Raw genomic sequence first — 24,063 nt, forward strand, 5'->3', positions numbered from 1 at the left:
GGGCATCTTTTGTAAGATGATTGGCACCCCCATTGCACAACTCACGCTTCCTCCACGGACGGAGAGGTGTGAAGGGGGTGCCCTTGGGGCTCACCTACGTCATTTCCGGTTCCGGGTCATGCAAGGCGAGCCCTCCCACATGCTGGGCGTGGCTTTCGGGTCGGGAGTAGGCGGGACACGCCTCACCCTGACCAGGCTTGGAGTAACGCCCATTTAAGTTGCCCAAGTATGTTGTGTTCAGGAAACTCCGCCCCATTTAGTGACCCCTGCAGGTCTTTCTGTTAATATTTAATAAAGTGACCCATTTTACCCAGCTTGGTGTCCGAGTGTTCTTTTCCCGTCCAAGGCAATATATTTTCTTTTTTTCCCTTCTGGGCTCTGGGAATGTTTTTCCTATCTCAGTAAAAGAGGTTGAATGTGTATTATTTTAGGAGAGCTGTGTGTGTGTGTATATATGTATGTGTGTGTGTACATATATATACAGTTTATATAGTAAATAATGTATATTTTTGTGTGCCTGAGTGTACACATGTGGCATATTTACATAGAATTAAATAATATATTTTGGATGTTCAGCAATAGTAAATAGATAGGGAAATTGTATCTCTTTGAGGTGAGGAGAGGCAAGACACCCTAGTCCAGTGATGGCGAACCTATGACACGCGTGTCAGCACTGACACGCGTAGCCATTTTTGGTGACACGCGGCTGCTCCCGAATCTCCCCTCCACTCTGCTGCTGAGCGTCTGGCGGTGGCAAGGAAGAAAGCCAGGGGGCGGGGAGGAAAGCACCCTATGGCAGAGCAGCAGCAGTCCCTCTCCCTGAAGGCAAGAAATTGGCCAATTGCAGGCCCGCTTTCTTCCCCGCCCCCTGGCTTTCCTCCTCCTCTTCCTCCAGACGCTCAGCTGCAGACCGTCTTGGTCCCTCCAGTGCCGCTTTTTTGCTTCTTCGCGCGGCCGAAACGTGGGGCGGAGTAGGAGGCGGCTGCTTCAGGCCCGCCCCCGAGCTGAGCTTCCTTTGGCTTCCTTCGAGGTAAAACTGCAAAGCTCACCTGCTGCCTCGAAGGAAGCCAAAGGAAACTCAGCTCAATGAGGATCGGCTGTTGGTCTCTTCAAGCTGCTGCCGCCCACTGCGGAGATCCCTTCGCCCGAACAGAGGCGGCGGCGGCGGGTTCAAGGGACCAACAGCCGGTCCTTTTTGGGGCTGCGTTGTTGCAGCGTCTGAGGCTTCCGCCTCCAGGCGAAGGGATCTCCGCAGTGGGCGACAGCGGCAGGTTTAAGGGACCAACAGCCGGTCCTTTTCGGGGCTGCGTTGTTGCAGCCTCCGAGGCCGCCCACCGAGGAGATCCCTTCGCCTGGAGGCGGAAGCAGCGGCGGCCTCAGATGCTGCAACAACGCAGCCTTGAAAAGGACCGGCTGTTGGTCCCTTGAAACCCCCCCCGCCGCCTCTGTTCGGGCGCCCCCCCCCCGCCCAGGAAAGAGTTGCACATTTGAAAAGTGCGCTGCTTTCCCGTAAAGCCGGCTTTCCTGGCTGGCACAGGGCTTTCCCGGGCAGCTGGCTTGAGCCTTGTGCCGGTTAGCAAAGCCGTCTGCCCGCTGGAGACATGGAGAGAAAGAAGGGAAAAAGAGGGAGGGAAAGAGGAGAGGAAAGAAGGAGGGAAGGGAGAGAAAAGTGAACGAGAGGGAGAGAGAAAGGGAGGAAGAGGGGAAGGAAGGAAGAGATAAAGGAGAAGAGGAAGAGGAAAAATGAGAGGAGGAAGAGGAGGAAAAGGAGAGGAAGAGGAGGAGGAAAAGGAGAGGAGGAGAAAGCGGAAGAGGAGAAGGAGAAGGAAGAGCAGGAGAAGGAGAACCAGAAGGAAATGGAGGAGATGAAGAGGAGGAGAAAAAGGAGAGGAGGAGGAAGAGGAGGAAAAGGAGAGGAAGAGGAGGAGAAAAAGGAGAGGAGGAAGAGGAGGAAAAGGAGAGGAAGAGGAGGAGAAAAAGGAGAGGAGGAGGAAGAGGAGGAGGAGAAAGAAAAGCAGGAGAGGAAGAGGAGGAGGAAAAGGAGAGGAAGAGGAGGAGCAAAAGGAGAGGAGGAGGAAGAGAAGGAGGAGGAGAAAGAAAAGGAGAAGAGGAAGAGGAAAAATGAAAGGAGGAGGAAGAGGAGGAAAAGGAGAGAAGGAGGAGGAGAAAGAAAAGCAGGAGAGGAAGAGTAGGAGAAAAAGGAGAGGAGGAGGAAGAGGAGGAGGAAAAGGAGAGGAGGAGGAAGAGAAGGAGGAGGAGAAAGAAAAGCAGGAGTGGAAGAGTAGGAGAGAGGGAGAGGGAGGGGAAGAGGGGAAGGAAGGAAGAGAGAAAGAGAAAAAAGTGGAAGGAAGTGAGAAGGAAAGAAAGGAAGAGAGAGAGGGAGAGAGAGAGAGAGAGCAAGAAAGAAAGAGTGAGAGATGAGAGAGGAAGGAAGAGAGTGAGAGAGAGTGAGAGTGTTTTTTTCTCAAGGTGACACACCACCTGAGTTATGCTCGGTTTTTTGGCGAATTTTGACACACCAAGCTCAAAAGGTTGCCCATCACTGCCCTAGTCCTAACCCAAACCCTGACATAAGTGACATCAAGTTGGTCACCTTTAAAGCAGTCACATGACCTTTAAGATACCTCCCGGTCACATGATCGTCAAGCCACTCCCACCTGGTCATATGGCTGACAAGCCACACCCACAAAATAAGCCATGCCCACAGTGTGGTAGTAAAAACTTTTGCCACCCTTCACTGATCCAGGTGCTCTTGTTGAGTCATAGATAACTAATTCCAGATAAAGACTGTAAAATAATATGATAACTAGAAAGATGTGTTTAGAAAATGGGGTCTTTTAAATATTTTTAAACAGTAATTTAGATTTGTTGTAAATTGTTTTCACTTTGTTGTGAGCCGCCCCGAGTCTGCGGAGAGGGGCGGCATACAAATCTAAATAATAAATAAAAATAAATAAATAAGATTCTCCTTGGTGACTTGCTAGGTAAGCCACTGTTATACTAAGGAGCAAAAAGTATAGGAAGATAGAAATCAGTGGTCTTTATTGTACTTCACACTGATTTAATACGTTTTTATTTAAGATATATCTCTTTATTATGTTAATTTAGCTACCCATTTCATAGAAAGTGACTCTGAACAGCATACACAATTCATTAAACAGAAAGACTACAAAGTAAACATTTCCTAAAACCATTGTATAATCATTATTTTAAAAGTTTCAAAAACCAATATATTTCTTGTTATTTTAATCAGTAGCACCATAATGATTCTGCTTTGAGAGTATAAGATGTTTTATTGATTATTATTGCTGGAGGACCTGAAATTGCAATAATATCCTTGTAGTGATTGATCATAATAGAAAGTAAATCTAAAAAATGATTTGAATTTCCTTTGTTTTTTGCCTAGAAAGCAAATATATGTTTGTAATTTGTAATTGTTAGAGAATTGCACAAACTGTTTTAAAGCCACTCTATGATTTATACAGATCAGAGGTTTTAATCTTTTTTCCAGAAATTGGACTGAATATGAGCAGGGTTTTGGAGATTTTACTTCAGCAAATGGTGAATACTGGCTTGGGAACAAAAACCTCCATTATCTGACTTCTCAAGGTAAGAAAAACCAAACCCAATAATAAGGGATTGATTGATTCCATAACAATAAGCAGGAAGGCCATTACTCAGTAGGATATCTACACAGTTGTAGTTCAAGTTAAGATGACTCTAAAGGTGATTTATTGCTGAGTTTGTTAATATTTTTAGATGCCTACCAATATAGTGATATCTGAGGGAATACATTTAAATAATTCATTCGATTTAGACGCCACTCAACTCCAGATGACTATGAATAGCTAACAATGTAACAGACAAAATCAATTACAATATGAATAACAAAAAAGGAACAAAACTGACATAAGATGAATAAAAAAGTTACCCAAAAAACACCAGGATGATAAATCCAGCCAACTCAAAGTCATATATAAAGAAATCCATCATGGAGCACCAGCCAGACTACAGCTGGAGAATATCTAGGCCTTTAAGGGTCTCAAAAATGCCATTAGGACGAGAGCCACTTGGATCTCAGTAGTAGTCTCATTCCAGAGGACATGTTTTCTGGGAAAGAAGATCCACTTTCTGTGTTCTGGTAGATTATATTGCTTAATTGAAGGAACTCAAGGGCTACCAACCCTGTCATCGCTCTCAGCTGGACAGACAACATGAGATATAAGCATTCCCTCTAATAACCAGGCTCTAGGGCATATAGCAGAAGTGGGTTCCTGCTGTTTGGAACTGGTAGTGGGAATTTCCCCCGGTGACTGAACCAGCAGCAATAGCCAGCTGGCCATGCCCCTGAACTGGCTCTCTTGGCGCCATAGCGCCGCCATCTTGTTTTTTGCTTTTGCACATGCACAGAAGCTGTCTTTTCTTTCTATGCATGCACACAAGCTGGTTTTTTAGTATTGCGCATGCGCGCGGGCTCAGCATTTGAGGAAGTGAACTGGCAGTGAGATAAATCAGAACCCACCATTGGTTGCCGATCAGTTTCCGGTCACAATTCAAAGTGTTGGTTATGACCTATAAAGCCCTTCATGGCATCGGACCAGAATATCTCTGGGACCGCCTTCTGCCGCACGAATCCCAGCGACCGGTTAGGTCCCACAGAGTTGGCCTTCTCCAGGTCCCGTCAACTAAACAATGTCATTTGGCGGGACCCAGGGGAAGAGCCTTCTCTGTGGCGGCCCCGACCCTCTGGAACCAGCTCCCTCCGGAGATTAGAATTGCCCCCACCCTCCTTGCCTTTCGTAAACTCCTTAAAACCCACTTCTGCCATCATGCATGGGAGAATTGAGACATCTCCCCCGGGCCTATACAGTTTATGCATGGTATGTTTGTGTGTATGTTTTTGCTTTTTAATAAGGGGTTTTTAGTGACTTTTAAATTATTAGATTTGTTGTATATTGTTTCATTGTTGTTGTGAGCCGCCCTGAGTCTGCAGAGAGGGGCGGCATACAAATCTAATTAATAATAATAATAATAATAATAATAATAATAATAATAATAATAATAATAATAATAATAATAATATAGGATTTTATAGGCCATAACTGGTAGCTTCAATTGCACCCAGAAGCAAACTGGCAGCTGTTATAGCTCAAAGAGCAGGGATGTCATCTAGGAATAAGGAGATATAACCATTATTTTTGGTACTGCATGGTCTTCATGAGTAGCCCCACGTACAGTCCATTGCAGTAGCTGAGCTGCGGGATGCATAAGGCTTGTAAAAGTTTGGACTTTTGAACTTTTTTCTAAGGAAACATATCCAGGAAATCTATGGAAAGAATTTAAAATCATTTTTACAGCTTGCAGGGTTTACTTCTACATCTGAGAATTTCATTCTGCAGAAATATATGGGGCAAAATATATACTTGCAAACTACTGAGTCTCTCTTAAAAATTGTTATCTGTCCCAAGACTCCACACAATTTCTTCCCAACTTGGTATCCCTTTCGATCTAAGCTGGAATATAGCTCTTTTCATTCCTTTATCTAGGATAATGGGTATTGTGGTCCAGCAGAATTAGAGGACACTTGGCTAGTAAAAGCTATTTTAAGTTACTGTATTTTGTTTGTTTTTTAAAAAAAACACTCTAAATCTCCAGCATTTTATTCATATATTTGCTGGTTCTTATAGAATACTCTCTGATTATTACAGTTCCCATATTTTAAAATATCTCCTCTGGGCACTAAATCAAATTGATACACAAAAGAGAAACAACATCTACTGGCAAGCAGAAATCACAGCCATATCTACAAACTATCAATCTGGAATTATAGTGAAGCAAATTTTCCCACTGTTTTTTCCCTACCCAGACAAGAGAGAATTTTCTCAAAACACTGGGCATTCAGTTATAGGTTGTGTTTAGTCTGACAATTCAACAGCTCATTTCAAGTCTGGGATGTGTAAACATAGGACATGTGTGTGTCTGTGTGTGTGTGTTACTTTGGTCTTACTGTGTATGTGTATATGTATAGTTCTTTGCTTTGTTCTGATAGTGAGGTCTGAACGGCTTGCCCATATCAAACTTCGCAGTCAGAACAAAGCAAAGAACCATACACTGTTAACATAATTCAGGTGTTAATTACATGATTAGGTATCACTAAAGCATGATACAAAAAGTGCTGAGTTGCCAACTCTAAAGGGCAAGATAACTGATTACAATTAAAGAATAAATTTATTTTTAATAATAGATAATAAATTTCCACATTAATCCGCCGTAATTAATCAAAGTATGTGAGTATCATGCTAAGCAATAAGAAACTCAAACGGCTAAAACCAAATGAGCAGTTAGCCACAGTATCTGAATTCTCTCAATTCCTGCAATGAATTGAATGGAAGTTCTTCCTTCCTCTCTTCTGAATATCTCACCTTTGTCTGTTATTTTCAATTCAGGGAATTATACCTTGAGAATCGATTTGTCTGATTTTATGGATGAACAGCGCTTTGCACAATATGAAAAGTTCCGAGTTGCAGATGAGCAGGTAGTAGAAGTAGCTTCATTAGAACTTGGAATTCTAAATACACAAGCATAAGAAAATAAGTACTGTATTTCATAAATGTTGTATCATTCAGAATTCTGGGTATGTGCGAGTGTGTGCACGAGATCTCCATTCAGCTGTGAACGTCATTAGTAGTGGGCAGTCAAGAGGGCCCAGTTACATACCATGTTTTCCCAAAAATAAGACATACCCCAAAAGTAAGGCATGTCAGAGGTTTTGCAGAATTTGCTAATATAAGGCACCCCCTGAAAATAAGCCGTAGTCAAGTTTACATATGGCTTCAGGGGCTCCTTTCCTCAGCGGTTCGTTTTGTTACCTCTAGGCAGCTGCACCAACTTTTTCCTTCCCGGCGGCGGCGGCTCCGGCGGCTTCCCTTCATCATGTGACGTTCCCGGTGCTGCTGCTCCTTGAAGGGAAGCCGCCACCATCGCCGCCGCCGGGAAGGAAAAAGTTGGTGCAGCTGCCTAGAGATAACAAAACGAACCACTGAGGAAAGGAGCCCCGAAGCCGCCGCCATTGCTGCCGCCGGGAAGGAAAAAGTTGATGCAGCTGCCTAGAGGTAACAAAATGAACCGCTGAGGAAAGGAGCCCCTGAAGCTACCAGTATTGCAGCCCTCTTTACCCTTCCTGCAGCTTGGAGCGGTTAGATGGTAAAGACTGGGAGGCTGTTAAGCGGGCCGCCAGGAGGGGCGTGTCAGATCCCGACTCCCATTCCGTCTCACCCCGTCCCCTCAGATCTTGTGGCAGCTGCTTTATGTAAGGCATCCCCCGAAAATAAGACATAGCACAACTTTTGGAGCAAAAATTAATATAAGACAGTGTCTTATTTTCAGGGAAACACGGTATATCACTCAAAGGCATGATGTACTGTATTTTGGAGGGGTTAATGAGATCTCTGAAGGGAAATGGAAACGTTTTTTTATATAACCGATTTCACGAAATCCTGATAAGATGACCCTCATTCATAGTTTGTATATAATCAGAATTACTTGGTATAAGGAAGAAACAGAAGAATAAATACTGTTTTTAATTAGCATTGCAATTTCAAAGGCAGTAAGCTTTCAAACCTCTGGCAAGCACAGACAACAAAATTAGTATCATAAAATGGAGTGACAACCTATCCAATTAAATAAAAACACACTATACCCCTCCCAATTTGCAAATTTAAAATGATGGGAATTCACAATATGCTAAATTCTTTCACTGTTGATTCCAGCATTTTAAAAAAATAAGCACATAATAATATGCTCAACTTCCTTATAGGCATATATCCTTCAAACTAGGAAATCCCTTATGCCAGTGATGGCAAACCTATGGTATGCCATCCACAGGTGGCACATGGAGACATATTTGCCAGAACATGAGTCATTGCTCTAGTTCAGCTCCAGCAGGCATGTGCGTGCCAGCTCGCTTATTTTTGGCTTGCAAGGAGGCTCTGGGAAGGCATTTTTTGTTTCCAGTGGGCCTCTGCAGGGATGGGGGAAGGGCATTTTTGCCCTACCCAGGCACTGAATTATGGGTGTGGGCACTCATGCAAGCATGGTATTGGTCAGCATTAGTTGCCGATCAGTTTCTGGTCACAATTCAAAGTGTTGGTTATGACCTATAAAGCTCTCCATGGAATCAGACCAGAATATCTCCGGGACCGCCTTCTGCCGCACGAATCCCAGCGACCAGTTAGGTCCCACAGAGTTGGCCTTCTCCGGGTCCCGTCGACAAAACAATGTCGATTGGCGGGACCCAGGGGAAAAGCCTTCTCTGTGGCGGCCCTGGCCCTCTGGAACCAGCTCCCCCCAGAGATCAGAATTGCCCCCACCCTCCTCACCTTTCGTAAACTCCTTAAAACCCACCTCTGTCGTCAGGCATGGGGGAACTGAGATATACTTTCCCCCTAGGCCTATACAATTTATACATGGTATGTTTGTGTGTGTGCTTGTTTGGTTTTCAATAAGGGTTTTTTAGTTATTTTAAATATTAGATTTGTTATATGCTGTTTTTATTATTGTTGTTAGCCACCTCGAGTCTACCGAGAGGGGTGGCATACAAATCAAATCAAATCAAATCAAATCAAATCAAATCAAATCAAATCAAATCAATCAATAAATGGTAGCATGTGCACACGTGCTTTCAGCACCCAAAGAAAAGAAAGGGTCACCATGCTATACATGTACCTAACCTTTGTTATTAAATGCAACCATATGAATGAAGCCTTTGCATTTTGAATTGATTTCTTTTTGGATGATGTTTCTTATTCACCTTTTTGAAGATCTCTCTTATATAAAAGACAGGTGTTATACAACTCTCTTACCTCCTTTTCTCAACTTCTTTGCTAGAATTCCTACAAGATGAATTGTGGGCAATATTCTGGAACAGCTGGTGACTCTCTCACTGGGGGGTTTCACCCTGAAGTTAAATGGTGGGCAAATCACCAAGGGATGAAATTCAGCACCAAAGACAGAGATAACGACAACTATGAAAAGAATTGTGCTGAAGAAGATGAAGCTGGCTGGTGGTTTAACAGGTTGGCTTTCTTTTCATGTTATTTTGATCCAGGACTATTTTTCCCCTTAAATTCATGTAAAAACACAGAAGTTCTGCATCTGAGTAGCTTTCATAAGCCAAGTTAAATGCTTGTTAAAAGTTAAAAGAATAAAGTTTATTCTGCCTTACAAATTTCAAATAGGTCTCAATCGGTGCAGTTAAAGAATTTCACAAAATAGTCACATTATTTGAATTTACACTGCTTGCTATTCAAAGTGAAACTTCTATGGATAAAAAAAACCTCAAGTCTTTTCTTTTTAAAACTTGTACTGTACTGTTTTCCTCTGATAAAATCTACCTTTTCCCCACTTACATATACAAACATTAGCAGCATCTGAAACTCCAACCTCAATTATCCATGGTTAACCTCACATTAACTGAATTTTGGGTCACATTAAATGTGACCTTTGTATCAGTCTCCAATCTGGACTAAGTTAAAAATGACGTGTAGTCCTCCACTTATTTATTTATTTATTTATATTTATTTATTGGATTTGTATGCCGCCCCTCTCCGCAGACTCGGGGCGGCTAACAATAGCAATAAAACAGCATATAATAATAATCCAATACTAAAACAGTTAAAAACCCTTATTATAAAACCAAACATACGTACAGACATACCATGCATAAGATTGTAAAGGCCTAGGGGGAAAGAGTATCTCAATTCCCCCATGCCTGGTGGCAGAGGTGGGTTTTAAGCAGCTTACGAAAGGCAAGGAGGGTGGGGGCAATTCTAATCTCTGGGGGGAGTTGGTTCCAGAGGCCGGGGCCACCACAGAGAAGGCTCTTCCCCTGGGTCCCACCAAGCGACATTGTTTAGTTGACGGCACCCGGAGAAGACCCACTCTAACTGGTCGCTGGGATTCGTGCAGTAGATTCGTGCAGCGGTCCCTGAGATAATCTGGTCCGGTGCCATGAAGGGCTTTATAGGTCATAACCAACATTTTGAATTGTGACTGGAAACTGATCGGCAACCAATGCAGACTTATGACCGCAATTGATCCCAAAATTTCTACTGCTAAATATGACAGTTATTAAGTGATTTTTGTCCCATTTTATGATCTTTCTTGACACATTTGTGAAGAGAATCATGACAATTTTTAAGTTAATAACAAGTTATTAACTGAATCAGGCTTCCCAATTGAATTTCCTTGTCAAAAGGTCACACAACCTCAGCACTTTGCAACCGTCATAAATATTAGTCAGGGGCCAAACATCTGAATTTTCATCATGTGACCATGTGGATGTTGCAACAGTTGTATGTTTTTCACTGCAATTGTAATTTTGAACTGTGATTAAATGAACTGTTGTAAGTTGAGGATTTCCTGTATTCGAATTATTCATAAACTAATATTTTTATGTTAAACTGCAATTGGCACTCACTAAATTGAACATAAGTTACCCTTTTGTAAGAATGTTATTTCTCAATCCACGTGTAGGGTTATGCTGCAGCAAAGAATTCTATTATTATTTGTTCTTATTATAATGATCAAAAAGGAAACTTTAGTAAAGTGTAATATTATGTACATTTCTTGCTATATTTTCTTGTCTTCCAAGGCTTTATATACTCTCAATAAATTGAACTGTCAAGATCTTTTTTTGATGCTCAGGCACAGCAAAAGTGCTGCCAGTCTTACTCTCCTTCCTTTAACAGAGATCTCAGATGTGAGTCACATTTTTTGGAGTATAACACACACCCTTTTCCTCCCTAAAAGAGGCTGAAACCTTGGGTGTACAGTGGTACCTCATCTTACGAACGCCTCTTCTAACGAACTTTTCGAGATACGAACCCGGTGTTTAAGATTTTTTTGCCTCTTCTTCCGAACTATTTTCACCTTACGAACCCAAGCCGCTGCTGCTGGGATGAAGGGGTTTCTTTTTTCCCCCTTTTTTGAAGAAAGAAAAGGGAGGGGCGGTTTGGAGGGGGAAAGAGTTTGCATTTTAAAAAGTAGGAGAACAGCGTGCTTGCACAGGCACTGAAAGGGTGTCTTTTGAAGAAAGAAAAGGGAGGAGTGCCCCCCTTGCCTTTCTTCCTTCCCACTCACCCTTTAGCCTAGCCTTGCTTCTTCCACCCGCCCCCTTTAGCTGCTCCTCCCTGCCCTCTGTTCGCCACCCTTCTAAAGTTTGGGATTTTCCTGAAGGATTTGCACGCCTTATTTGCTTTTACATTGATACCTATGGGAAACATTGTTTCGTCTTACGAACTTTTTACCTTACAAACATCCTCCTGGAGCCAATTAAGTTCGTATCATGAGGTACCACTGTATCTTATACTCCGAATGTAGCTTTTCCAAGCCTTTTTCCCCAGCCCTAACTAGGTGCTAAAGATCTTCCTAGCTTCCTACTCCCTCCAAAGAGGGGTTTTTCCAGACCTAAGTCTTTGCAGACTTGTTTTCATTCCTATTCCCTCTGAAAAAGGCTTTTTCACGGTGCTAACAATTTTCCTGGCTTGCAGCATTTATTTTTATTTCTCTTCCCTATGAATTTGCAAGTGTAAGGGAACTTTGACACTGCCAAAATAATAATTGTCAACCCTGACTTTAAAAGATTGCAACATATAGCAAGGAAGTATATTTACATAGCCAGTCTAACATAATTCTCAGGGAACAAGTTGTCTCTTATGATTTGAGAGCTATCAGATAATTTTTTTTGAAAAGCTTCTGCCGCTTAAAAACTGCTTCAATGTTCTCTCACTTTTCTTTTGTTCTGGATTCTTCTTGTTTGGCTCTGTCTGTTCAGTTGTTATAAACACAAGATCTTGCCAATTATTGCAAGCATTTTTGCAATAAAGTTTGAGTTGGACTGAGGTGAAGCCAAGTTTATTGTGTGAAACAATATGCTTTAGCTCACATCAATGCTAAGTTGATAAGGAGGAGGAAATGAAACAACATTTAAATCCTGTTTTCAGTGAAGTCAAAGCTTCCATGACTTTAGATGGAAGTTTGTCACTGCTGAAAATAAAAGAATTACCGTACATTTGTTTCTGATGAATCATTATGGAATGTACTGCACTGCAATTATTCTGAGTCAACGAATAATAATTATAAATGTGTTCTTCCAGTGGTAATTTTTAATTACAAGTTTCAAAAAGAATCAATTATATATTAGTAAACCTATCATAATATCCCTTTTCCTTCTGGACTTCCTCCTACTCTACTCGGGGTTGGCCTTTCCTTAGAAATAATGAAATTAGAATTTCTGATAGGAGATCTTGGTGAATGACATGCAGGTCAAGATCCAAGTCATAGATGAATGGAAGACTGAACAGTTCAGTGCTAATCAATTTAATGGGACTTTCTTCTACCTAGAATAGTATATCGGTTTGCATCCTAGTTCTTTTTTATTATTATTTTTATGGATTTATTATGAATGGGTATTCACATAATTGGTCTATGGATAAATTATGCACATGGATGGAAATATGAGGCTATGGTTACTTTGTTAGCAAATGCAGTCGTCTTAAGTACTGCCAAACAGGTTTTATATATGGAAAATATGCATCTCATATCAATGTCAGAGAAGGAAGGAAATGGCTATATTTCTGTTGCTCAGAAACTGAAATAATTGTCTTGTGTTTAACTGCAGACATAGGGCTATTGTATTTGTTGAAGTACAAAGATTATAACTATGGAATTTACTATAATTGGATCAGAGGTGGTTTCCTACTGGTTTGGACCGGTTTTACAGAACCATTAGTAACTTGGTGGCCTGGGTCACTGAAACCAGCCTACCATGTTCTCTCTCATTTTTTGCTTGTGTGCATGTGCATCTTTTTTTAGTACTGCGCATACATGCCTGTGGTGCGCCCTAAGTAAACTAGCAATAGAAGAATCTGGAATCCACCCTGAATTGGATTAAGTTCTGTTTTGCCAGGCTCTCTGGTAGTAGCCTCCCAAAAATTCAAGGGTACAAATTTCAGACACACACACGTTTGAAAATTCAAAACAATGTTCTTTATCCCAAAAGTCAAAATAAACTAAGCACTCTTTTTGTATTGCAAAGAGCACTTGTCCCAAAACAACCGGGTAGTCTGTACAATTAACCTTAAGCAGTCATTAAGTACTTAGCTAGCAGCTGTGAAGAAACTTCACACCCCTTCTTCTTCCAACGAAGTGAGACACACACAGAGAGACGTTGCTCTGCTTTGTGTGAAAAATCAACATGCAAAGTCCAGAAAACAGCAACCCAGGATTCCTGACGAACTGCGATCAGATACTCTTTCACAACGGCCAAACCCACACGCTGCTATTTATAACAGCAGCCCTAATTACTGGAGCCCCATCCAACCACAGGTGGCCTCATTTTTTCTTGTAATAATCCTTTAGTTGTTGTCTCCCATGCATCACTCTACGCATGCGTGGATGTGTCATTAATTCTTGTTCAGAATCCAAAGATGATACAGATGATTGATCTCCTCCTGGGCTGTCTGCCAAACTCCCCTCTTTTCTGTCACTCATGCTGCCTTGGTCAGAGGAGGCTTCATCGGCAGATTCCATCGGGAGCAAAACAGGCCTGCGGCATGTGGATGTCTCCCCCACACCCACCTGCACATTCCTTGGGGCAGGAGCTGGGCCAAAGCTAACCACAACAAGTTTGACTTTGATAGCATAACAACAATTCACAATTTCAAATGCTACAAAAGGTAGACCCCTGGTTTAATAAAGCCAAATAATCCAGAGAAGCTTAATCCAAGGGGATCTCATGAGTCCACGGAGAGGAGCGGCATATAAATCCAATTAATAAATACAGTGGTACCTCTACTTAAGAACTTAATTCGTTCTGTGACCAGGTTCTTAAGTAGAAAGGTTTTTAAGTAGAAGCAATTTTTCCCATAGGAATCAATGTAAAAGCAAATAATGCGTGCAAACCCATTAGGAAAGAAATAAAAGCTCAGAATTTGGGTGGGAGAGGAAGAGGAAGAAGAGGACAGGCGCTGCTGAAGGAAGAAGGTGAGGCAAGGGGAGTCAAAAAAATCCAAAACTTTAAGGCTTAAAAAAAGGGGGGGCTCTGAGGAGGCAAGGAAGAGCAAGCGCCTCCCATACACCTGGCACAAGGCTGCCTTCCATACACTGCGCCAGAGAGAGAAACCCAGGGGAAATGGCAGGAAACTGGCCGGGCCTTCGTACCGCTCTCAAATTTCCTGGGAAATTTTTCTGGGCTCAGGTTCTTAAGTAGAAAATGGTTCTTAAGAAGAGGCAAAAAAAACCTTGAACACCTGGTTCTTATCTAGAAAAGTTATTAAGTAGAGGCGTTCTTAGGTAGAGGTACCACTGTAAATTAATAAATAATTGAGCACCATTTCATTGGTTCTAATTCTTAACAATAAAAGACATTTGCATTAAGAATGTTTCTCTAAAGGAGAAATATTTTCTCCCGCCAGTTGACACTGTGCAGCGAAGTAGATAAAAATATCCTAATGTAGTTATATAATAAAATAAACTCTGGCCACAAAAAATTATTCTACAGTAAAAAGGACTATTTTTTCTTTTTTACAACTTTCTCCCAGGCTTCAAACTCTTTTCCTTGCAAACATATATAACACTGATTTGAAGTCACTTCATCATTGCATTGTTTACTATTTCAGTAGGCTGTTACTATTTCAGTGAAGTGTGCTATCACTTTTAAAGTCCCTAGTGATGCATCACATAAATACAGAAGGCAATACTGAACAAAATTTAATCTGGCCTGGTTCTTAAAAAAAGATCTGTTGTTGGCCTTTCTCTTTGAGAAACCAATGGCCTCTGGACCTGGCCTTCTCAGTAAGATAGTTCTTTCCTACTGTATCCCATTTTTCCAAAAATACAGTTGTTTCCTGCCCATTGAGGTTTCTAAAGCACAGTTATTTTCAAGTCATTTGGCTTTTTCAGTTATGAGATTTTTCTTAATGTTTTTTAATCATTGGAAATGTTTCGTCAACTCTGAAGTGAACCTGGCATATTTCTCACTTCTTGTTTGTGTTTTACATTGGGATAGGTTATAAATATTAATAATAAAATATAATTAATAATCTAACCAGTATTTGCTCATATTTTTCTAGATAATTTTTGTATTATGCAATTTTTTCATATTAGTCTTGTTAGCTAATAATACTATAGAATAGACCATAATGCATATGAGATGTATAGAGATTAACAGTAGTCCAGCTTTTAACATAATTTACACAAAACTATTCTCATCTCAAAGCAATTAGGTTGATGTTGTTATAAAAATTTGAGCAGATGCAGTGAGTGCAAATCTTCCTGACATAACTATTGCAAACTCTTAATGGCAATATATGCAAAATCAGATTTGCTAGGTCTTCTTCATCATATATCACGATCAGAGGCTTTGTATTTTAGAGGTGAAGATCTGGTATCTCTTTAAGAGCCAATGGCATGATTATTTAATGTGGAGATTGTGCCATGCAGCACCGATGCTCTATGCCAGAATGACAGTCGTCCAATTCTCCAGTTCTTTTCTGGTTGTTCTTTTTTAAACTATGCTTTTGGCTGTGAACAATGGAGCAGTGTTTGTGCGGGAACAAAACCAGCAAACACAGACAAGGGAAAGCACTGATCACAGACCATCATCACATATGCACAAGGAAAGACAATGGAGTTCCCTGGGCTGCTTTGTCAAAGATGCCTACCTGTTAAAAATCAGATCACTGGATAATAGAGTATTTTTTTTATAAAAAAACAAAGAAGTAGAAAAGTTAAACAATGAAGCCTAGCTAGATTAAGGCTTGTGAGGTTTAATGTGTGCTGAGAATACACATTGTCCTAAGTGGTCATGCAATTTTTTAAGCATTGGTTTAGCATTGTGGTTACAACAAACTACAAATTTGTTTATTGTAAACCCAGTCAGTCATTGAATTTGTACACTTTACAAAACCAAGCAAGTTGTATTATGATCTAATGTAGAGGTGGGCAACCTGAGGCTCTAGAGCAGTGATGGTGAACCTATGGCACGGGTGCCACAGGTGGCACATAGAGCCATATCTGCTGGCACATGAGCCGTTGCTCTAGCTCAGCTCCAACATGCATGTGTGCACCGGCCAGCTGATTTTTGGCTTGCACAGAGGCTCTGGGAGGGTGTTTTTGGCTTTCAGAGAGCCTCCAGGGGAATAGAGGAGGGCGTTTTTACCCTCCCCCGGCTCCAGGGAAGCCTTTGGAGCTTGGAGAGGGCGAAACACAAGCCTACTGGGCCCACCAGAAGTTGAGAAACAGGCCATTTCCAGCCTCCAGGGGGCCTCCAGGGGGTGGGGGAAGCTGTTTTCACCCTCCCCAGGCATTTAATTATGGGTGTGGAAACTCGCGCATGGGCGATAGTGCACGTGTATGCTCTTTCAGCACCCGAGGGGAAAAAAGGTTCACCATCACTGCTCTAGAGACTTCTACACAATCTATCACTCCCATTTTTGTGATATTCAGAGCTATTGTTGACTTCAGTTGCAGAACTAGTGGTTAATTATAATGGAAAGTGTTTGTTATGTTTGTAATTTATTTTTAACGTAACATCCTGTTTGAGTCATGATTGACTTCTAGTGACTATGTTGTCTTGTTCATGTCCAACAATACAAAACTGGTTTACAATTTTCTCTTTCCAATATATCTTCTTTCTAGTCTAGTTTAGAGCTTTAGAATTTCTTAGTGATTTCTCATCCAAGTACTAATTAAATTCAACCCTCTTTTGTTCTTGAGACAATCTACTTCTACAAATAACAGAAGCATGGCATCATGGAAAATCTGCTCCTCACTATATGATCCTTTAGAACTTCTTTGACAGGTGACCATCCAGCCTCTGTCTGAAGATCTCTTTTTAAAAAAATGCTCATTGCTTTCTGTGATATTTCATAAGTGAGAATATTCTTCTAGATGACTAACATGAATTCTGTTCCTTGTGGGTTTTGTCCCTGGGTCAAGGGTGAAAATTGGGCCATTTCCAGCCTCCAGAGAGCTTCTGGCGAGACGGGGGAGGTTATTTTCACACTCTCCAGGCTCCAGGAAACCCTCTGTATAGAAAAAAAATAGGTCATTTATTTGTTTGTTTGTTTGTTTGTTTGATTTGTATGCCGCCCCTCTCCGCAGACTCAGGGCGACTAGCAACAGTAAAAAAGACAATATAAACAAATCTAATATTAAAACTAATTTAAAAAACCGCAATTTAAGAAAAACCAATCATACATATAGATATACCATGCATAAAATTTATAAGCCTAGGGGGAAGGGAATATCTCAATTCCCCCATGCCTGACGACAGAGGTGGGTTTTGAGGAGCTTACAAAAGGCAAGGAGGGTGGGGGCAACTCTGATATCTGGGGGGAGTTGGTTCCAGAGGGTCGGGGCCACCACAGAGAAGGCTCTTCCCCTGGGCCCCGCCAAACGACATTGTTTAGTCGACGGGACCCGAAGAAGGCCCACTCTGTGGGACCTAACTGGTCGCTGGGATTTGTGCGGCAGAAGGCGGTCCCGGAGATATTCTGGTCCAATGCCATGAAGGGCTTTATAGGTCATAACCAACACTTTGAATTGTGACCGGAAACCAATCGTCAACCAATGCAGACTGCGGAGTGTTGGTGTGACATGGGCATATTTAGAAAAGCCCATGATAGCTCTCGCAGCTGCATTCTGCACGATCTGAAATTTCCGAACACATAGTTTCTACTTGCAAACAGTCTGAGGAAGCTGTAATTTTGTTTGAAACTAACAGATATCGTCTATTTCTTTTTCTTCTTCTATTTCACTAGATGTCATACTGCCAACCTGAATGGCCTGTACTATAATGGACCCTATTCAGCAAAGACAGACAATGGAATTGTGTGGTACACATGGCGTGGCTGGTGGTATTCCTTGAAGTCTGTTGTCATGAAAGTCAGGCCGTCAAACTTCAGTCCCAGTGTAGCTTAGGGTTTGCTTCCCATGTTCTTCTTCTTGAAGTCAGTCACACCTGCACTATGGCATCCACTTATTTCACTTAGATAAAGAATCCATTGAGTGAAGTTCAGTCATTGGTGAGTATATGGACACAGTGTTTTTGGTAGCAATAGAGATACCGCTTGCCACTATTTTGTTCTCAGAAGCTCTTTTTAACTTCTTAGTCTGACTTACAGCCATGGCATTTCTTATGTTCCTGTATTGAAGTTCTAACCAGCTTGAATGGAGGGATCATCAAGAAATGCCAAGGCTGTAAATGAGAAGTTAGAAAGGGCTTCTGAAGAGCATTGCTTTTCCAATCTACAACATCACACAAACTGCTGCAAATGAAATCAGAATAATACCTATGTACCTTCTATTATTTCAATATGCCACATCTACTAATTGGTTGATACTCACGACATCATTGCTGATGAATCACAATTATAAGGATTTGGTCTCACTTTGGTCTCTAAAGTAATCATTATATCTATCATCCTTTTCCTCCCACTTAGGACTGTATGACTGCAACTTGTTGCTTGTATCCTAAGATTTTTATTAATATTGATTGTTTCTTCATTGCTCATTTGACCCCTATGACAATCATTAAGTGTTGTACCACATGATTCTTGACAAATGTATCTTTTTCTTTTATGTACGCTGAGAGCATATGCACCAAGACAAATTCCTTGTGTGTCCAATCACACTTGGCCAATAAAATTCTATTCTATTCTAATGTTATATGAATGGTATGTCTTTATTTATCTGCAAAGTCAATACCTCACAATTTACAGGTGAAACTCAAAAAAATTGAATATTGTGCAAAAGTTCATTTATTTCAGTAATGCAACTTAAAAGGTGAAACATAATACAGTGGTACCTGTACTTAAGAACACCTACTTAAGAACTTTTCTAGATAAGAACCGGGTGTTCAAGATTTTTTTGGCCTCTTCTTAAGAACCATTTTCTACTTAAAAACCTGAGCCCAGAAAAATTTCCCAGGAAATTTGAGAGCAGCACGAAGGCCCAGACAGTTTCCTGCCATTTCCTCTGGGTTTCTCTCTCTGCTGCAGTGTATGAAAGGGGAGTGCTCTTCCTTGCCGCCTCAGAGTCCCTCTTTTTTTTTTCAGCCTTAAAGTTTTGGAATTTTTTTTATTCTCCTCACTTCATCTTTTTCCTTCAGCAGTGACTGTCCTCCTCCTCTTCTTCCTCCTCCTCCTGCCACCCAAATTCCAAGCTTTTATTTCTTTCCTAATGGGTTTGCACACATTGTTTGCTTTTACATTTATGCTTCTACTTACAAACTTTTCTACTTAAGAACCTGGTCATGGAACAAATAAAGTTCTTAAGTAGAGGTACTATTGTATATGAGAGATTCATTACATTCACAGCAATATAGTTCAAGCTGTGATTTGTCATAATTGTGATGATTATGGGTTGCAGCTCATGAAAACCTAAATCCACCATTTCAGAAAATTAGAATATTACATGCAATCAATAAAATGAAGATTATATATAGACCAATATTGGACCTCTGAAAAGTCTAAGTATGCATATATACCCAATACCCCTTTTGCAGCAATTACTGCCTCAATGAGGCACTGGCATGGAAGCTATCAGCCTGTGGTACTGCTGAGATGTTTTAGAAGACCAGGATGCTTCAATAGTGGCCTTCAACTCTTCTACATTGTTTGGTCTCATATCACTCATCTTTCTCTTGGCAATGCCCCATAGATTCTCTATGGGGTTGAGTTCAGGCAAGTTTGCTGGCCAATCAAGTACAGTAATCCCACAGTCATTGAACCAGGTTTTGGTGTTTTGGGCAGTGTGGGCAGGTGCCAAGACCTGCTTGAAAATGAAGTCAGCATCCCCATAAAGCTTGTCTGCGGAAGGAAGCATGAAGTGCTCCAAAATCTCCTAGTAGACGCCTGCATTGACCCTGGACTTAATGAAGCACAGAGGACCAACACCAGCAAATGACATGGCTGCCCAAATCAACAAGGACTCCATACTCTGCTCCTTGCTTTCCAAATGAGATACAAAAGTTTCCAGTTTGTGTTGATTTGGGGAACCATGCCCAACCATGTCCCATGTCTAATTTTTTTAGTTTCATCTGTATTTGCTATTCCTGTTCTTTTAAAAAAAAAACAAATTATTGTTTAGGAATTAGTGACAATTAAAGAAGAATGTGAAAAAATACAGGACAGATAGAAAAAGGACAAAGTGGTTCTTGGATTAATATATTCACTGTTAAATTATGTCAGTAGGATTCTAGACCTATTTAAAGATTAATTTCAAGTATGTACAGTATTTTTAATATTTTTAAAAGCAGAATGGAAAATGTTTTTTTTTTAAATGTCATAATAGAAATGAAATGGAAAAAATGTGGAGAAGCAGTAACTTTTTTTAAAAAAATCATGTATTTCTTGTTTCATACCATTGAAACAAAGATTCTATTTTAGGCCCATTCTGGGTATTGACTTTGCAGATAAATAAAGACATACCATTCATATAACATTACTTTAGAGACCAAAGTGATTTGTGTCATAAAATTCTTATAATAGCCCTATACAGGAAAAGCAATATTGACATCCTTATATTGCAGGTAAAGTAATGCAACTGCTCAGATAAAGTAATGGATCTGGTTGTAGTATGCTATGATGAAGTCAATAAGATATTGGTTAGTCAATTAATCAAATCAATGCATGAGTATCTATCCTCCATACTAACCTACCCTGGCTTCATGCTCTAGGGGATCCAGAGCATGATACCATGGTTTTTCGAGACTGAAGGATGCCAATTAAAAAAAAATGCATGAGCATCATACAATAAAATGAGACAAGATACAGTGAAGTGAAATAAAAGATCTATGGTGCGATTAAATAGAATAAAATATAGCATGTGAGATGCAGTAAAGATAAACAAGTACAATAAAATAGAAGGAGGAAGAAGGAAGAAGAAGACTTTATGAAGTTGATGAGTATCTATCCTCAAATAAATAAAACTGATATAAAAATGCAGATACAAAGAAAAATATCATAACAGGCCTCAATCTGATTTATCCATTTTACCCCAATCTGATCAAGGTATTCTGTCCTGTTTGAGATGGAATTTGAAATTAAAAGTGCAATCTTATTGATGATATGGAGTTTTGTTTCCTGTAATAAGTAAGATTGTTTCTCCTGGGGGTTTCAATCTTTTTTTAATTACTTTTTAAATAAAGGCTAAGTAAGTAGCCCTTTCTAGAGATAGAATTTGCAGTCAACAAGAATGTCTTCAATGCTGAATCTCCACCAATACACAAACTTTCTTCAACTGATACTTCATGAAACCTCTTATTTCTTATCATGGAGTCTATGGTTGAATTGTGTTCTACAAAAAGTCTTCTGAGATGTCAAGGCATGTAAGTTGTTAAATTTTGATTTCATTTTTATGAAATCAATATAATGATACATGCATCATTACATCACTGAGCAAATGGTTTGATTATCTAATAACATCATGATATCCAATTCAAATATATAAAGAGCACTATTGGCATGCTGACATCATCACTTGCATTTATTTGATCCCCTATTGGCTCCTCCCCATAGATGCTATGCAACTGGTAGCACAATGGCCTCTATCAGTAGCAAATGAATATGTGACCAGCTATAGTTTACACTTCTAGCCACAATGCAACTCTCTTTATTTGTTCAATTCTGAACTTGTAGTTACTGTTGCTTAGAAATACTGTACATGCAACTGAGTTTTAAGGAGTTATTCTCAAATAAATTTGCATGAAAGTGCTGCTTCTGTTAATTTTATAACTGAGAAAAGTAAAGTCTTCATGACATAGTAAAAAAAAAGAAGGGCAGGTTTAGCAATTAACTGGTCGCATTTGTTGCTTTCCTGCCAAAGTCCAAATATTTTCTGCAAATGTTTAATGAACTTCTTGAACAGCGACAGAATAATAATCAGCATATATAGTATATCACTCCTGTAAAGTGCCCAAGCATGTTTTATTTATCACCCCTTGCTATGACCACATAAGTAAATAAATAACAGTAAGAAGGAATAATAATAATAATAATAATAATAATAATAATAATAATGTAAAAAAAACATTTCATTATGCAACTAAATACACTAGTACAATTGTTAGCAGCAAGAACATTGCAAAATGTCTTCAATTTTCCATTATAGCAGGGGTGAAATGCTGCCAGTTTGGGGGTACCATAGCAATGGCCACCAGTGGTTTGGAGAACCAGTAGTGTTGGCAATGTCCACCTGTTGCCATTTTCATGTTTTTAACCCTCTGCACATGCACAAAGCCTTCTGCACTTGTGCAGATGGTGAAAAGGCACATGCAATGGTGACATGTGCGCGCTTCTAACTGGTAGGCAAGGTAAGTAGATTTCACCGCTGCATTATAGAAATACCTTAAAATTTTTATAGTTTTATAAACAAGAACAAGCTCTGTGAAGAATAAAGGAATATATTATTATTATTATTATTATTATTATTATTATTATTATTATTATTATTTATTAGATTTGTATGCCGCCTCTCTACGCAGACTCGGGGTGGTTAATGTCCTAAGCACTGAACTAAATTGAGATATTCAGATCTACAACATAGTCAAATGAAATACTTAGGCTTTCTTTGATTTGATGATAAAGTAAATGCAGACTACAACAGACAAGCTCCTATGGATTTCTTTACATGAATACCATCTTACCCTAGCCAGAGACAAAAATGAAAAAACTGGAAATGTATCGTTGCCTTTGAGTCTCCTCCAGTCAGAACTTTGGACCTGTGAAGACTTTCAGATTTATGTCTTCTCTGAAGTCAAGGCTAAAAAGGCAAGCAGATGGATTATCAACCTGGAGAGCTGGGTGTATCATCTGAGGTGACTGTCATAGATGATAAACATGTCCATTTGGGATTGACACAGATCATGAGAGGTCTAATCTTGACAGAATATGCTTAGCCCTGTAGCTCAAGAATATGAAACCCTAACTCCTTCATTAAGCCATGTCAGCCACTGAGCCTGGACAAAATAAAACCTGGAGTCTTTTTTATTGTTGGAAACACTTTCTTATCTCCAGACATACTTCAATTTCTCATATTATTCTGCAACTTGACCTTCAATTACAACCTGGACTGCACTCTTCAGACTGCTGGTTCTTGATTCATGGATTTCTTTGCTTTGACAAGTATTTGTGTTTTTCAATGATATTGTCTGACTAAAAAGAAAGAGCTCATCTTCTCCAAATATGTCCTGGCTCTCAATTTACAATCTGTCCAAATAAATATTATCTCTGCCTTTCAAATAAATTGATTTTTGAATTTATTTTTTAAAATTATTTTTTTTAACTTTCCTTTATTATCTTGACAAATAACTCAAGGCAATGAGCATAATTAACACATCTTCTCCTATTTTTTTGCAACAATAATCCTGTGAAACAGCAGGCAGAATTCTCCAACCCCTAGAAATAGCAGTAGCTCACAAACCCATAGTTACACTCCACCAGCAATTATCCAGAACCAAAGACAAGATACAAAAAGATGAAAGAAAAAAAATGCAATCTACAAAATCAACTCTAACCATTGCAACCAATTCTACCTGGGACAAACCTCAAATTGATTAAAAACCAGAATGCATAAACACCAGCTGGCAGTCAAATGCCACAATCCCAAATCCTTAATCTCTAACCACGCAGACACCAGACAGCACCAGTTCAATTGGAGCCACACAAAAATCATCAGTCATGAGTTTGGGTGTGCAAAAGCCTCAAGTGGTGGAAATCAAGTGGGGATGGCTCTATAAATTTGTTTTTAATGCCCACATAGTTATTATTGTCTTATTTGATCTCCGGTAAAATATTGGTGTGCTGTATGTTTATTGTTCCATAAAAAGACATGCCAGCCAGCCTGTATATCGTACCCCTCAAGTTCTAGTATTCTGGTATTTTCTAATTTAATCCAATCTTTCACCCATGTGAGGATGGCTGCCTGATAGTATCCCTTCTAATCTGGTAATCTGAATCCTCCTCTATCTTTTGCTTAATCTAATCTAATCTACACTACCAT

At 40.0% G+C, this 24,063-nt stretch overlaps 1 protein-coding gene across 3 annotated transcripts in view; it reads left to right on the top strand.

The window, feature by feature from the left end:
- Positions 1–21,786, top strand: part of FGL1 (fibrinogen like 1) — a 52,049-nt gene extending 30,263 nt beyond the window's left edge. For all 3 annotated transcript variants that reach the window (XM_070757596.1, XM_070757594.1, XM_070757593.1), the window contains exons 5-8: positions 3,512–3,609; positions 6,447–6,535; positions 8,887–9,074; positions 17,823–21,786. In XM_070757596.1, coding sequence (XP_070613697.1) covers positions 3,512–3,609; positions 6,447–6,535; positions 8,887–9,074; positions 17,823–17,982 — 535 coding nt within the window. In that variant the 3' untranslated portion in view covers positions 17,983–21,786. The remainder of the gene's footprint in view (positions 1–3,511; positions 3,610–6,446; positions 6,536–8,886; positions 9,075–17,822) is intronic.
- Positions 21,787–24,063: the final 2,277 nt, after the last annotated feature.

This window comes from Erythrolamprus reginae, chromosome 7, assembly GCF_031021105.1.
Source record: "Erythrolamprus reginae isolate rEryReg1 chromosome 7, rEryReg1.hap1, whole genome shotgun sequence".
In the NCBI taxonomy this organism is placed as follows: Eukaryota; Metazoa; Chordata; class Lepidosauria; order Squamata; family Dipsadidae; genus Erythrolamprus; species Erythrolamprus reginae.